The sequence below is a fragment of the Apaloderma vittatum genome, unplaced genomic scaffold, assembly GCF_000703405.1.
Source record: "Apaloderma vittatum isolate BGI_N311 unplaced genomic scaffold, ASM70340v1 scaffold1335, whole genome shotgun sequence".
NCBI lineage: Eukaryota > Metazoa > Chordata > Aves > Trogoniformes > Trogonidae > Apaloderma > Apaloderma vittatum.
Window position 1 is genome coordinate 7,528 of NW_009715257.1, and position 15,830 is coordinate 23,357.

The 15,830-nt window shown below is 44.8% G+C and overlaps 1 protein-coding gene across 1 annotated transcript in view; it reads right to left on the bottom strand.

The window, feature by feature from the left end:
* Positions 1-2,165: 2,165 nt before the first annotated feature.
* Positions 2,166-15,830, bottom strand: part of LOC104273641 (breakpoint cluster region protein) — a gene marked incomplete at its 5' end in the record, with an annotated part of 36,355 nt that continues 22,690 nt past the window's right edge. Inside the window, 9 exons of the mRNA XM_009869034.1 lie at positions 2,166-2,255; positions 2,996-3,158; positions 4,646-4,751; positions 5,324-5,458; positions 6,840-6,979; positions 7,779-7,888; positions 8,013-8,072; positions 14,376-14,507; positions 15,186-15,283. Coding sequence (XP_009867336.1) covers positions 2,166-2,255; positions 2,996-3,158; positions 4,646-4,751; positions 5,324-5,458; positions 6,840-6,979; positions 7,779-7,888; positions 8,013-8,072; positions 14,376-14,507; positions 15,186-15,283 — 1,034 coding nt within the window. The remainder of the gene's footprint in view (positions 2,256-2,995; positions 3,159-4,645; positions 4,752-5,323; positions 5,459-6,839; positions 6,980-7,778; positions 7,889-8,012; positions 8,073-14,375; positions 14,508-15,185; positions 15,284-15,830) is intronic.

Below are 15,830 nucleotides of genomic sequence, written 5' to 3' on the forward strand. Positions count from 1 at the left end.
TTGCTTCCCTTCCCTCCCTCCCCCCCAAAAGCACCTCCTACTATAAACACTTCTTCTGTTTTACAGGTTCAGAAGTTGGAATGTAGTGGAAATACATACAAGAGAGAAGGAATTTCTAGTTGTACGTTACATTACAAAGAGGTTTGCGCCCAGACCTAAAGAGGGAAGGATACTAAGCAATATTAAATTCCTATGAGAATCCTTACAAAGCATGCAAAATATTGATATACTCACAAAATTGAAATTTATATTTGTTCCTTTTGAATTTGCAACTTCACAGTACAATAATTTCTAATATTATGCAGCACTTAGAATTACAGTGACTACAAAATCACTTCCCTTTAATTTTTTCTTTACATTTGTTTGAAAGACTTCTTTGTTGGTGATGTTTTTTTTTTTTAATTGAGAGGTTGCAGATCACCCATCAGAAAATGTGAACTTCAGCATAACAAGGGTTGACTTCTTTGTTGTATTTCCCCTCAAATGACGTAGATGACCTAGCTTTACCAATCTTTCAAAATCTGTCCCTCCCTCCCCTTCTCGTGCTGATTCCTCCCCTTATCTTCAAGCTGCACTCTTCTTCTCGCCAGGATGATGACGGACGGATGCCACTAAATGGATGCTGCATAACTGGGTAGGAAGTAAAGGGGCCTGGAGTAGTTTATGGAAATGGAACTGCTCCCACCCTCCCGATGTTTGGCACAACTGCTTCACAGCCAGAATGTTTCGCTCTGGACACCAGCACTTTGATTATGCTTCCAATTCCCAACACAAATCCTGCTGCCCTGTATTGCCTCCGTCACCCCCGGGGTTTCAGCTGATTGAGACAGGGAAGTGCAAAGCTGGTATTTGGCTCAGCCTTGTGAACTGCTGCGTGTAGTTCCACAGAAATTTCTTCACTGCTCTTATTTAAGCAGGGTTGGAATTTCTGGAGAATACACACAGTGCATGCTACTTGCTAGATTGTCCGTAAAGTACATTCTGACACATTTTATTGAAGTGTTTGTATCTATCAGAAGAAAGATTCTTGTAGAAGCAATGTACAAAGCCCCCAAAAATTCAAGTATTTAAAAAAAAATAAAAATGTTCTGATAAAAGTTTGGAGTAAGCAGACAGCCAAACTGATAGCCATTAGCCATTGATATTTCTTTGTTTTTTTTTTGTCCACAAATGCTTCAATTGTTTTTGCAGTGATAAGATTTTTTTTGGAGTGTTGGGAATTAGCAGTCTTCCCAATTAATTTTCATTAAGTTTGGTAGGCTCTAAGGAATTCAGCAATCCTGCCTGGATAATATTGCCCCTGCTTTTATACGCAGACACACAACAGAATCACAGAGAGAATCGCTGACTTTAATCCTCCCTGCCTCTCTTTAATTTGATGTATTTATCTATCGTGTAACATCATTGGGTCTGGCTCCCTTAACCCAGAAAAACCTCTCAGAAGTGCAACATGGGCAAGAGCAGGGCATCTCCTTCCCTCGAGTTGTATAAACATTTGCAAGGGAAGGGGTGGCCGAGACCAAAAAATTCAAACCCAGAACCAAACACCAAACAAACCAACAGTTCTAGTTGTACGTAAAACTGTTTTGTTTCTTTAGAAGCCTGTTCAGATCAAGACTTGAATTTCTGAGGAGGGAATCTTAGATCCCAGACCCTTCCCTTCTCTCTTCTTGCACAGCAATGCTATTCTTGTGGCCTTAGAACAGTACTTCAAAAACAGCAGTTATTAAAGACACAGTTGTGATACAGCCTTTAAATCCCCCTCGCTCAAAAAGGGGTTTCCTATCAAGTGGTCCAGTAGAAATCTTGAAGTTTCTTTATGATAAATTAAATCCATAAAATAAGGAATACCTTCTGTCACATTCCCAACAAGAATAATAGCCACACTCTGTGGTGCATTTGTTCAAGTGTCTATTGCTCCTTCTAGTGGAGATTCTGCACAGCTCCATCTCCAGTTCAGTTCTGGTCCTACCAATCGAGCAGAGACTTTTCTCCTTTCTCTTCAGCTTATCTCTGGTTAAAAACAGCAGAAGCACTGAGGGCCATAATTCTCCAGGATACGAATGGGCCAGTAATGTCTGAAGAAACATCAATCGTCTTTTTCTCAGGTGTGGCAGATTTAAGCCAAGAGCATTTTTTGGTGTCCCGTTGGTATCAACGCGCACCTACACCTCTGTGGAGAAGAGAATGCTCTGCCTCTTGCTGTCTGGGGTAGGGATAGTCTCTAGCTGCAGGAAGTACAGAAGAACTTGAACCTAGAACAAGAAAGGCGATAATAAAGCTCTGTTAACGCATTTGCATCCTGGCTCTTTGAGAGTTGGCAGACGTGCCTACAGCTCTCTCCACAGGACTATCTTGCAGTGATGTATTTGTTTTAATACAGTGTATAAGAGCAGGAATATTAAAACTAGCAGTGCTTCAGAGACACTTCTCATCTTCCAGGGTATAAAAACGGTGTTGGTGTTCCACTGCACTGAAAAAACATCATCTATAATTTGCCATTACTCAAGAAAGTACAAACCAGCCTGACCAGCTAACAAAGCCTCTATGTTAGAATTCTCTGCATTGTCTTCAAAAGGCAGCAGTGGCCAAAGAAATCTGAATTCAGCAAAGAATTTTGTTGTGCATCAGTGAAGGTGGTTTAAGTTTTGAGGAGCATTGTGGAAAAACATTGATGGTCCTTTTGTCCCAGGCTGCCGATATGGCGCTGTGCGACAGCCCTCAAAAAATCTTGCTGTGCACAAACAAGAGAGACAACAGGACTGGGCACATACTGACATTTTCTCAGGAAAAGCTGTATCGGTACAGATGCAAACTGAACTGCCTGAAGAAACACAGTTCTGTAAACAGTCTAAAGTGCCTGTCTGAAATGTCTGTGTAAGGGTGGAAGTTGTTTATGTTTGTCAAAAAAACCACAGGATGCTGAACTAGGCCTTGCTAGAGGACTGCAGTTTCCCAGATACTGTCTTTTTCAAAAGCACATGTAGGATTTTACCTGGGACATGACTTCTAGTGACCAACTATCCGTCATTGTGATGGGCTGCGTCGGGTTTGCAGGGATTTTACTGTCCTTCTCTGAAGGTCTGAGCAGCGTTGGTCCAAAGACAGTTGCGAGGTTATGCAGGGACATCTTGTTAACACTTTCCCTCTCAGCAACCCTGGGAGAAGAAGCAATGAACAAGGCAGAACTTTATAAATATCTGAGTTTGGAAGTGTCCTTAAGTAAGAAACCATATTTAATCCTTTTGTAAAAAGTTTTAGATACATTCAATTAAGGCCTCTCTCCATATGTGCCTAAATGAACTTTGTGTGTAAGCAAATACCTCGATCTGACACAACCATAGTCTCCAGGCACTTCACAGACATGGCTTAAACTTGGGAGGGGAACTGCTGCCTTCTGTCTGGACAGGCAGAAGTGGGACAGGACTAAAGGAAAGTTTTTCATCACAGTTTTATAAATGAGAAACTGAGGCACAAAGGTTAAAAAATCTACCCAAAGACAAAAACATCTGCAGCAGAAACAAAAGTAAAACACAGATTTCCTGGATTCCTTGGATTGTGAACTGGTTGAAGGAAAGAAGTCAGAGAGTTGCGGTCAATGGGGCAGAGTCTAGTTGGAGGCCTGTGTCTAGTGGAGTCCCTCAGGGGTCAGCGCTGGGACCAGTATTACTCAATATATTCATCAACAACCTGGATGAGGGAACAGAGCGCTCTGTCCGCAAGTTTGCTGATGACACAAAACTGGGAAGAGTGGCTGACACACCAGCAGGATGTGCTGCCATTGAGCGAGACCTGGACAGGCTGCAGAGTTGGGCAGGGAGAAATTTTATGGAACACAAGGACGAGTGTAGTGAGCCCCTCAGTTCAAGGACGACAGGGAACTGCTGGAAAGAGTCCAGTGCAGAGCCACAGAGATGCTGAAGGGAGTGGAACATCTCCCTTAGGAGGAAAGGCTGAAGGAGCTGGGTCTCCTTAGCTTGGAGAAGAGGAGGCTGAGGGGTGACCTCATTAATGTGTATAAATATGTAAAGAGTGAGTGCCAGGAGGACAGAGCTGGGCTCTTCTCAGTGATGTCCAATGACAGGACAGGGGGCAATGGGTACAAGCTGGAACACAGGAGGTTCCACCAAAACATTAGGAAAAGCTTTTTCCCTGTGAGGGTGACAGAGCACTGGCCCAGATTGCCCAGAGACGTTGTGGAGTCTCCTCTGGAGATATTCAGAACTCGCCTGGACACGTTCCTGTGTGACCTACTGTAGGTGATCCTGCTCTGGCAGGGAGGTTGGACTAGATGATCTTTCGAGGTCCCTTCCAACCCCGAACATTCTGTGATTCTGTGATTTTAATCCAGGACCTCAGTCACAAGACTATCATCTCTCCAGTGAGAGCATTTGCGCTACATAAGCCCCGAGACTTTTGTTGCCCCTTTCCTCCAGTTCTAATTCTTTCAGTATGAGTGGGAAGGGAGTTCAAGATTTAAGTGCCTCACTGAGTATGAGACAATAATTACCTGATGTGCATTCACAGCATATTGGCAAATGCTTTTTCATTTGTGTGATTCAGCACGAATTTAAGAAAAAACTCCTCTTATCAAAATAATGATGCTTTACAGATTAAATATGTGTCTAAAGGATCCCCATATTACCTTTTTAAATGGTCCAAAAGGAAAAGGAATGTCACAAGGTTGGGTTCTGGAAGCGATAACAATAGATTCAACATACAGCTTTCCTTTGCAACAGGGTCTGAAAGTGCTACAAGACAGAAAATATCAAAACGTCACTGTAAGCTGTGAATGAGAATTTGACTGACTGCAAAAATTCCCAAACCAACAAATAATGGATGGTCCTGAATGGACTGTAATTACATCATAGGCTGAAAAGTCAGAGCAGCACATCAAAACCCCCCAGGATCTCTTGCCTTTATTTCACAGATGTGTAGAGAATCCTTTCTCTCAGGCAGGTCCAGTGCTTTCAGACTTTCAACTGTTAAAATGGTTTTTCCCCTGCACCAAGATAAGGCAAGGCATATCCCCCCCTCAAAAAAAGCCTGCATGGGGCAAACAGCACGCACAGCCTCAACAAGTAAGCTATCTTTCTATTCTTAACCTATCCTTCAGCAACCTGGACATTTTCAACTTACGAAAAACCAAAGCAATTCAAGCTCATAGGAAGAAGATGTCATTCCACCACTCATTTCTAAGCTCCATTTCACTTCCCTAACAGCTTGTTCCAGGCTTCTGTCCAACACTATAAATACGGGGTTTGTATTGCTTTAGGAGTAGCAGGAATTTCAGTTATCAGGGGTTGTTTTTGCTACTACTTACCAATGCCCTCGGCAAAGTTGGGGTACAGTTCGTCTGTAAAGAGGGGTTCGGGCAGCTCCCGGAAGTACAGCTTCAAGGTGCCAGCAATGGCGTTAACATCCATCTCGCTCATCATCACCGACACGTCTTTGTTATCTGAAAAAGGAAGAGGGGAAGTGGGGTAAAGAAGCTGCTGGCCTCGCATTCCTTCTTTTTCTTGCTTTGGCTCTCTTTGTTTATCTTTGTCTTTGCCCAAATAGCTGAGGGTTTTCCTGTTTACATTTATCCAGATCAAATGTGCTACCACCTTCTGACAACTGAGAAGTGCTGCGCAAAGGACTGCAAACAGGTCAGAGCTTTAAATCAAGCAGAGAGAACCTCACGCTCCCCAGAGTTAGTTGTGCTGTGCCAGCTACCTTGGCCTCCTCTGCAACAAGCCCCGCTTGACTGTATTTATATGCATTTCAACTTTTGTTAGTGACAACAGTTGTTTTTCCAATTCCCTGCCCCTTACTGCTTAGAATAAGAGACTCAGGCTGTCTAACTCCCTGCTGAGAGTAGCTAAAGTACACAGGCAGTTCAAGGCTCACATTTCAGTTCTGTTACTATTAAGAACAAAAGCCCACCCCCATTCCCTAAAACAAACAGGCCAACCAGCAGAGCCAGCACTGGTTTCATGAAGCTTAGTATAAACCAGCATTTAGTATAAATAATGCTTTTCAAAATGTAAAACACCCTTACTCGCACTAGTGAAGATTCCTCAGTCAATCCAAAAAAGAAGAAACTTCACAAAATAAGTCAAGAAAAACGTGCAGGGAGGATGAATTTGGGCACTGGGCTTGAGTGGTCCTTGGACCATCATGTGAAGGCTGGAAGTAGGGCACCAGTTCACTATTTGTACCTGAGCAATTTGGAGGTGTTTCATCTGCCTGAGTTGGATGCCTTTTGGGACATACATGCCATTCTTTTAAATGCAGCACCAGTAAGGAGCCCTTTTCTGCTCAAAATCAAAGAAAGCTTTGCAAAAATTGGTCAAAATGATCCAATTTTACAATCTGTGCACATCAATCTAGACAGAGTTAAGAAGAGAACTCAGGAGCCCTGAACCACCCAACTCCAGTTTCGTAAACATCCTTCCTAGCTTTTGCAGAACATTATTAATTTCAAGGACTTTCATTAACTTGGAGATCTCACAATAGTGGGGAAATTATGATTTCTGATCATTGCCGCTTCCCCTGAGGAAGGTCTCTGCCATTTACAAAGATCTGGCAAGGCAGGCAAACCCACCATTTCATGTCTACCGGGAAGAATAACAAATGTAGTATTTGGTATAAGAATCCATCCTGTTGGGTGCCTTGCGTAATATCTGTAGCTGAAGAATATTAATAAAACATGCGGCCAGGGTTAAAATTGTGTGCGAATCTCTACCTCTTAATGCTTCCTGGGGAACATAAGATTAAAAATAGCACAGGCACCTGACAGGGGGCTCACACAGGTTCTCACAGCGCAAAGGAAAACATCAGACAAAAATACTTACTGACATCAAAGGCGGCTTTCAAAGCCTGGATATCGGTCGCAACCCCAGAGACACGGTAGATGCCCACCTCCTCCATCCCACGCCGCTCTATCTCCTCCACGCACTGGCGCACTATGTAAGGCACCTTCGATCTCTCTCTCCTTAAGAAAGCCAGAGGGAAGAGTTCAGCACAGCCTGTGCCCTCAATGCCTGCTGCCCCAGCCAGCTGGGCTGGCTAAAACCACCCCATCACTCTGTTGTGCAAACCTCTTCTGGAAAAATGGGCAGTCGGGACTGAGCTAAAAACCTTTGAAAACTGGAGAGGGTTTTCTGAGTGTCTCAGCCTGGTGCTGGCTGTTGTGCAGCTGCCCTGAGCAAGTGGGGTCCCAGTGCCCCTAGACTTGCTGTCTCTCCACAGGTACTCAGAGGATTCCCAACCAGTCCTTGGATGCACATCAACACTGTTCCTTTCCAATTAATGCAATTCCATAGGGAGGAAATACCACACTTCCCAAACTATATAACAAAATAAACAGGTTTCTTCTGGCAAACGATTCATGACAAAGGATCAGGGGTTAAAATAATACAACAGGATCCAAAGAACTTGAACATTTCCGATTATGGAAAGGAAACATCACTGTTCTGTGGCTCTGGAAATTTGTGGCAGAGTCAGCTAACTACAGAGTAAAGGGGCAAGGGCTATTTCCAGAAATCAGAAAACTGATACCTAGTAAGTAAACACCCTGGGTTTCAAAGCCTGTGTGCACACTGGTTTATTTCCTGGAAAAAATGAAGCTCAGAAAATGCAGAGCACCTCCTTTCTGCTGCTACAGCCATCCACACTACCGCCCCAGTGGGGCAGGTGGGACTGAGAAATCCCTCACTGGGAAGATGGGTGCATCCCACTGGCCAGTTGGCATTCTGAAAAACAACAGGGACAAGCACAACACATCAGCTCACTTGGTGACAATAGCGATCTTGACTCCAAAAACCCCAGTCTGTTTCCGGGACGGCATCCTTTTCAGGCTAAACTCCCGACTGGTGAACTTCACTGACAGCTTCACTTCAACCTGAATGAAAGAGAACAGCTGTTACTTTTCAAACTTTTTTTTTCCCTATGCTACAAAGAAGAGCAAACAAATAAAGCACCTAAGAGGTACAGAAGCAGCGCTGACTTCTGCTTTCTATACTTACTCCATTCATTGAGATGACTGTGCGTTGCCAGTCTTTGTCTTGCAACACCTGTGGGTCCAGCTGAAAAACATGGAAGTTATCCATGAGCTAGGAACAGACTTCAGAGAAATCAGCTAGCCTGAAAGGCTTCTCTAAGTGAGCAGAGAACTGCCTCTTTCAACATATTCTTTCTTTTCCATAGGAAAATGCACATTCCAAGGTTTCCCAGGTTTCAGGTAATGGGATGTTTGGATCTCGTGCAGTTCTCTAAGCCGGGCTGATGAGGACTCACGTGGAAAATGCAGCAACGGACGCACTGTCTGCTCAACAACAAAGGCAACCTCAGCAAGCAAAATCAATGTTTGAAAGCCAATAACCTCAGCTTTCATAGAAAGAGAGACTGCATTCATTGCTGTAGCACAACAGGCACATCAATAGGCAGCCAAATTCATCCCACCCCACAGGGCTAGGAGTCAGAAATGGGGAGGAGAGATTTGAAATAGAGGAAACTCTCTCCTTCTGCAGTTTTCTAGAAACAGGTGAGATTCTACTTCAACCTTTCATTTGAACTTAAGCACGGTGGCAGGAAGAGCACCTGGCCCTGTTACTCCAAGAATTCATTAGGCAGAAACAAGTTCTGAAGCAAAGCCCTGACCTCCCATTTTCAACTTTGCCTGATCTCTGGAGTAGACAGTCGTGAGGCTGGGGAGCAGCTGACTCAAGTCCTCGGACATCACCCAGCAATTCCAGTACTGCCTGGGAGAGACACCCCACCTGAACAGCTGAAGAGTGGCACTCAGCTCAAGAGAGACTGGCAAGAGAGAAAAGAGCTCTCTGCCTGGGGACCTCTGTCAGCAAGCAGAAGCAGCCAAAGCAAGCAGGCTTCAGTGCATCCGAGACAGCTTTGTAACACTTGGCTCTGAACTCCGAGATGCAGGAAGACCAGGAGGAGGCAACTGCACTAGACTCCTGAGTTTACTGTTGTCAGCAAAGACACCCAGTGACTAGATGTGCTTCTGCAACACAGCTCCTCCCTCTTGCAGAACCCCCTGCAAAAGCAGTTCTCTGACATGCAGAGGTAAATGCTGAAAAAATGGCAGCTGCAGTATATTCTGGAAACTCCCCAATGCAATCGTGCTCACACTCTTTCAACTTATCAAAAACCCAATGCTGCTGATGGCTAGAGAGACAAGTCCCTCCACACCCTTCCCCACTCTCTCAAAAAGACAACCAGCAGAGACAAAAATTTCTCCCTGTTTACACTGCAGAGACCCCAAGAAGCAAGAGGCATGCAAGTCAGGCCAACCTTATCTCTGCGCACTTTGTTACGGACGTGAGCCCACAGCGGGATGCTGCCGGCACACACGTGCTTTCCTGTCGAATTGGACCGGCTCCTGTAGGTGCAACTCTGGCAGAAATTCCTGAAGACCCCTTGTAAGGAATAGTCAGTAACCAGTAGCTCCCACATTTTGGGACTGCACAAAGGTCCGAGAGGCCAGCAGGCAGCAGTGCTTAGCTTCAGTGCTTCAGCAAACCCAAGTAACAGACCGCTTGCCAAGAGGGTTTGCTTATAACTCTGGCGGAACAGATCCGCCCCCGCCTGTGTGGCTGGGCCAGGGGTCCCTACAAGTTGGCCAGAATCTAGGCTGTTTTTCCCTCAATTTCCGTGCTGGAAGTTTGGTTTCTTTCAACAGCAGCATTCTTTCCCAGAATCAAGAGGAAACCATTTCTGAAGTGCCTGGTTTCCTATGCAGAGTAACCATGCTCACTATTCCTGAAAGCTTGATCTCCAGCTGCCTAAATACTCATCTTGTTAAGCTGTGAGAATGGCCCTGCTTATAGACCCAGCCACAGCCAATCCCCCAGCTCAGAAGCAGTTTTCCATATGCTTTTAGAATGGAGCCACTGAGAGTATATTATTTATAGCAAGGAGCGACTGTGTAAGACTGAAGGGGAAAAAAAGGTTTTGAATATTTGCCAAAAAAGTTAAAGAAAGAGTTGACCAGTGTCCAGTTACAGTTTATTTAAGCTAACGGGTATTACCGGTTATGTCTTCAGTGGTGACAAGGAAACTCTTACCACTGTACAAAACACAAGCAAGCTTTAACAGCTCACACCTAACGAAGTTCTACTCTGTCTCAAGAGGTACAGGGTTGGAAAACCATAGCAAAAGCAGTGTGCTGGAGCTGAGAGCTCACAGAGATTGTTTCTTACTGGGTAAGTACTGGAGCTGAGCACGGACTGTGAGTGTACCTGCTGCTACATCTACCTCTTGCTCCCTCACCCCTGAACTCCGCTGCAGGGCTGGCAGGACCTTGCACTGCCCACCTGCTAGAGAACAGCTTGAATTGAATGGAGGCAGCGCAGGAGAACGAGCACAGGGAGTGGGTCTGCCTGACCCGAGCCAACCCTGCATAAATCACTGGCAATAACAACAGCAATTTTAAACAAAAAAAAACCCAAACAAACCAAGGTGCTTTTTCAATAACAAAGTGAAATGATGAAAGCTAATAAAGGAGCAAAGCTTAAATAAGCTCTCAGCAACATAGACAGGAAGATCAGGTCTCACAGTCTGATAAAGTCACAACAGGAAATAAGAGTCAACAGGAAACCAAGGAATGCCATTTAGACTCTGAGCAAGCTTTCAGTCCTGGACCCTACAGACAACTGACCTTCAAGGGCAGCAAGAGCACCACCGGTTGTGTGCTGCTGGAGCACACAGGTTATGAAGCAGGCTGAAGACAAAGAGCGCTCATGAGTGTGATGCTCCAGCACAGAGAGGGCCTGTGACAAATGGGGTCATGCTGTCTTCTGGCCTGATTTGGAGATCATTGAGCTGGAAGGAGGAACATCAAGCAGAAGAATGCAATCTACAGACAGCGTGCCAAAAGGAGGCTGCTCCGAGCGATCGAGCACACAGTGCTTGTTTTGCCAGCTCAGGCAGGGGGAGGCACTGAGAAATGGCTGCCTCTGCATTACTCCGACAGTGAAATTTACTGCCGCTCTAAGTATTTCCTTCAACGAATTGCTTGGTTGGAGTGACAAAAGGACTTGTCCCATCTCCAGTGAAACGGTGAAATATTGTGGTGTTTCCATGACTTATGCAAACAGGACAGGCCTGCTAAAACCCTCAAAGGATAACGAGCTTGTTTACACGGCCCCCACCAAAAGTGCAAGCTGTGCAGGAAAAATACAGACCAGTTTGTCTTTACTCCCCCAGCACCTCCAGTTCCCTTGTGGCCTGCTTTTTGGCATTTGCAGTGGCAAGCTATAGCTTCAAATTCACTAACAAATCAAACAAATACCTTTCTCTCAGAAATAAAATTTAAAAATAATAAAACCCATCCCAAAACACCAAATACCCTGCACAAAGCATGTCGGCACCACAGGGATTCCTGAGTGCAAGTCTTTGGTCCCCAGCACAGGTTAGCACTGAATTAAGACGGACAATTAGTGTACAGCAGTCAGCAGAGGCTGAGTGTGCACAACAGAGTGGAGAAGACCTGGGAAAAGGGTGAACTGGGGATGCTGGTCAATGGCAAACGCAAGCCAGGCACTAAGGAAAAGGGTGTCTGCTCTCTGCCTCAGGAAACCACGACAGAGAGTTTGATGATTTTCTTCTTTTTTCTCAGAAGAGAAAATGAAACATACAAAACCAGGAAAAAACAAGCATCAGTGGAAATGAAATGCCTGGGAGCAAGGACTGAGGCAACCCTAAGGTTAGTGTGTTTTATGCTATTACTTCCTCCCTTTAATAAATTTCCTTGGCAACTTTACGCTCCATCAATTTTTATCTGTAACTGATGTGACATACATGTTGTCAGAGCCTCACTGCTGTTGGAAACTCCCAGTCTGGCCATAACCCCATTCTTCTCACAGCTCCCCACTGACACGTTCATCTTTCCCACCATCACCCTTTAGACATGACCCATTGCCTTCTTCATTTCCACCCTATTTTCACTGCTAGGATACTGTTCTGCATGAGCAAACTGTTTCAATGAACTCGAGTGTGTAAAAGGTTTTCTGAGTTGACACTTGGGAGGTAGAGCATGTGACAATCTGTTTTACGTGGAAAACAAGGAGATGTCTGAAATAGCCATGTGCACTGCTATGAGACATCCCAGATAATTAAGCAGATAAGAGTGATTGTTTTGCATGGCAACAGCGGAATGGTGCAGCACTCCTACCACAGAATGACTGATCTAAGGTCACATCCTCTCAGATTTTTCCAGGACTGCTGTGAGGGAGGAAATGGTTTGCCAAAAAAAAACACCGCAGAAAAAAAAACACCACAAAAAAAGCCAACAGCAAAGAAACGGCACTTCTAGGAAGCACCGAGTGGAGGAGATGGATCACAGGATGAAGTATCAGTTAACTCATGCAGTCTGTTCCCAAGGCAGAGGCCAGTTTCTGACATGTGTTCAGAGTCTCAGGACCAAACAAAAGGCTGCTACACTCAAAACACGTGGATGTGCCTGCCACATGAAGTGTAAAATGCAAGGAGCAAAAGGGCCGCCCTCCCATGTGCTGAAGATGGATCGCACGGTAACAACAGAAAGAAAAGAAATAGTTCAAAATGAGAGGAGCTCATGATTACAACCAAACTAAGCCTCATGTTTCCTCCTATATGATGGTTTTCACGTCTTCGTCCCCCAAGCCCTTCAATAATTTCAGTTTCAGCGTACCCATGGAATGGCAGCTGCTCACGCCTGGGATGCTACCGAAGCCCCCAGCTATGCGTGCCGGCTAGTCACACACTGCTCAGCCAGTGCTGCCATTCCCAGAAGGTCTGGCGAGGACTTCACTTCAACATTTACAGGAGGTTCTTCCATACTAAAACCTAGTGGTTTTATTTATCAGGGATGAAACTTGCATGTTGGCAAGCCATGAAGCTTGTGGCTATAAAAACAAGTAAATAAAATATTCCATAGGAAAAGAAAATATGAGAAATGGGAGCTATTAAAATTGCTGCCTATTCCTGGAAGCTTCTGACCACATGGACCAATTTACAGTGTTCCTTCCTCCAGCGCCATAATGTAACGGAAAGATTTAATAAACTGTGAGATTCAATAAACATTTCACAGCCAAAACAGTCCCCGTCTCCCTGATGCATTGTCTTCATCACTGCAGCTCAGAGAATTTGGTGAGTCAGAAATCCCAGTAGTAGGAAGTTGCAGACTTACAATACTACATGACTTAACAATACATGGCAATTTGGCCCACACAGAAATTTCCCTGTTTTTATCAGCAGGAGGATGCAGACACGACTCCTGATGTTCCTGGAGTTTTTACTAAAGGGAATTTAGGGGAAAAAAAACACCGCACCCAACTTCACAGACCTTGCCTTTACACAAGACAGACTTTGGCTGAATACTGACAACACAACAGCAACACCAAAACAGAAAGCCCTAGCTACACTAGCAACTATAAGCACCTGGGGAAATCCTGAAAGAAATGACTATAGATTGGAAAAGATGCCGACAGGACTAATGCAGTCAACTGGGGGAGAACTGGTGGCATTTTTCAGCATGCCAGAAAGAAAAATGGGCAGGGGTCTCTGCTCTGTGCAACAGCCAGTTCAAAAGAGCATGTGTCCTCAGAGCAAGCATTTAAACATCCTCCAAAAGCTGTGGACAGACAGCGCAATAAACTGGAAGAAGAGGGGGAAGGTGTGTTCTCCACATTGTCCTCCACTGACGCCCTGATTTCTCTCGCATGGAGCCCTAGTGCTTTACCACACAGCAGCTCCCCAAGAGCAGCGTCCGTTTGCCATTATCTCATCACCTCCCTACACCTGTACTACAGATTTGTCACGCAGACAAAGTGGCCCATGCTGATTCTTAGCAGTGGAAATCCCTCTCAGACGCAGCCTGCTGTCAAGGACACTGCTCTGCACATGGCAGTTATCTGGACAATCACCCTGTCCTCCAAGGCCTTCTATCACATCAATCAAGCTGCAGCACAGACAGGAGGCAGCATTTCTTTCGCGTGACTTACAGAGGGGATAGCGCATTCGTTATTTCCTCTTTTGTCACAAATGGAACATCCTAAACAGTACCCAGGGATCAGTGACAGTGCAGTTCCTATATAATGTGCTGGAAGTTTTGAAGCTAGCAAGCAAATCAGAGAGCAAAATGTGAATTTTCATGAAAAAGCATCTATTCCATAAGAGCGCTGAGGCAGGCATAGGGGACAAAGCAAGAGGGGAAAAACCTGCTGACTTCCCGCCTGTGAATCACACTGTACACCTCACTACCTAGGGAATAGTCTCCAGTGCTGAGACAGAAGGGAGAAAAAGCCCTCCCTGGTGCACTCCATGATTTATTAAAGCTCCCGTTAGAGTTTGCAGTAAGGGTAGCAGGAGTGAGTTAAGCACAGTCTTACCTGGATCTGTCCTTTCCCCATTATGCGATCTGTACTCTCTCCATCCTCTTTGGTGAGCTTGGTTTTGTTGTAGCACTTTTCGTAGCACAGAATCCGCAGAGTTTGTGAGCCTTCCAGCTCAATCTCAAACTCCTGCAGGGCACCAGGAAAGGAAAGAGCAATGAATACATCACTAGGACACTAGTCTCTAAATAATCAATACAGCCTCCTTAAAACTCATCAGGAGGGAGCACTTAGGGACTGACAAAGAACCTCCTCCCTAATAGAGCTGGTCTAGAAATAAACTGAACTTATATTTTGTATATATAAAGTAGTCAAATCAGAGTCTAAGATGGTTGATTCCTTAGTCAAGTTTCCCTGAGTTTCAGCAAAGCATCATTCAAAGAAAAACTCGCCCACCTTGCTTGTATTTCATTTTGCTCCCCAGCAGGTTTGAGTTGGCTCTAAACAGGAAAAATGGCTACACCTATTTCTCCCCCCTCACCATCCTTCTTCAATATTATTTTTACTTGGGTCTTGAAAAAGTAATCAAACATAGAATCACAGAAACACGCATCTGTTTAAATGAGGAAATGCTGGACAAAACTCATTTGTACTGAAATGTTTGTTTAACTATAGCTAATCCACGAGAAAATCTTCTTAAGGCCCTGACAGACAAACGGACCTGGCATAAAAGTGTTTTCTGAGAGGCAGTATACGTAGCACAAATGTGAAACATGCAGCAGGTTCTTCCATTTGTGGGTTTTCTGCCCGTTGTGTGTTGATGTTTGGCACATTAAACAAGCTGCCTTAAGAAAAAACCCAACCTACCTCATTCCAGTTGGGCTCTGTGGTGTCTCTGTAAACTCTAGTTTTCGCCTTGTTCACAAAATACCCGAAAGAATCCACCTCTAATGTGCAGTACAAATCTAAGGAGGGGAAACAGGGACAGAAACGTAAAAAAAAAAAAAAAGTCTAGAAACTCCTAACTTGCATTAACCACTTTCAGGGTGTGCCCTCATTTGCATCTTCTCTGTATTAGTGCCAAAACCACTGTCCAGCACAAATCCCATTACCTGGACCAGTAGAATTGCCTTTAGGAAGCTGAAGTACCAGCACAGCCACATAAATTACCTCAGCACGGACAAGGCCTTCGCCTCTATCGACAATCAGGTGTGTGCTATTATCCAGTATTTCCCAAATCAATATGCAATGAACAGGTGGTGCACACCAATGAGGAATGAAACTTCCCCAGGTACTAGATGCCATCAACACATTCACTGAGAACAGCATTAACATAACAGCCCCCCTGGAGTAATTTAGGGGCCGGCTGTCAACAACTCATTATCTTCACAAAGTGGTTAATCATGTGGTATCTGCCGGTTTTCAAGAGTCAGTAATGAGCTCTAGACATTGCCCTTATTTGTAAATCACGTTGCAAGTGATGTTAGGCAGCTTCTGGGAGGTAGGTGGTTC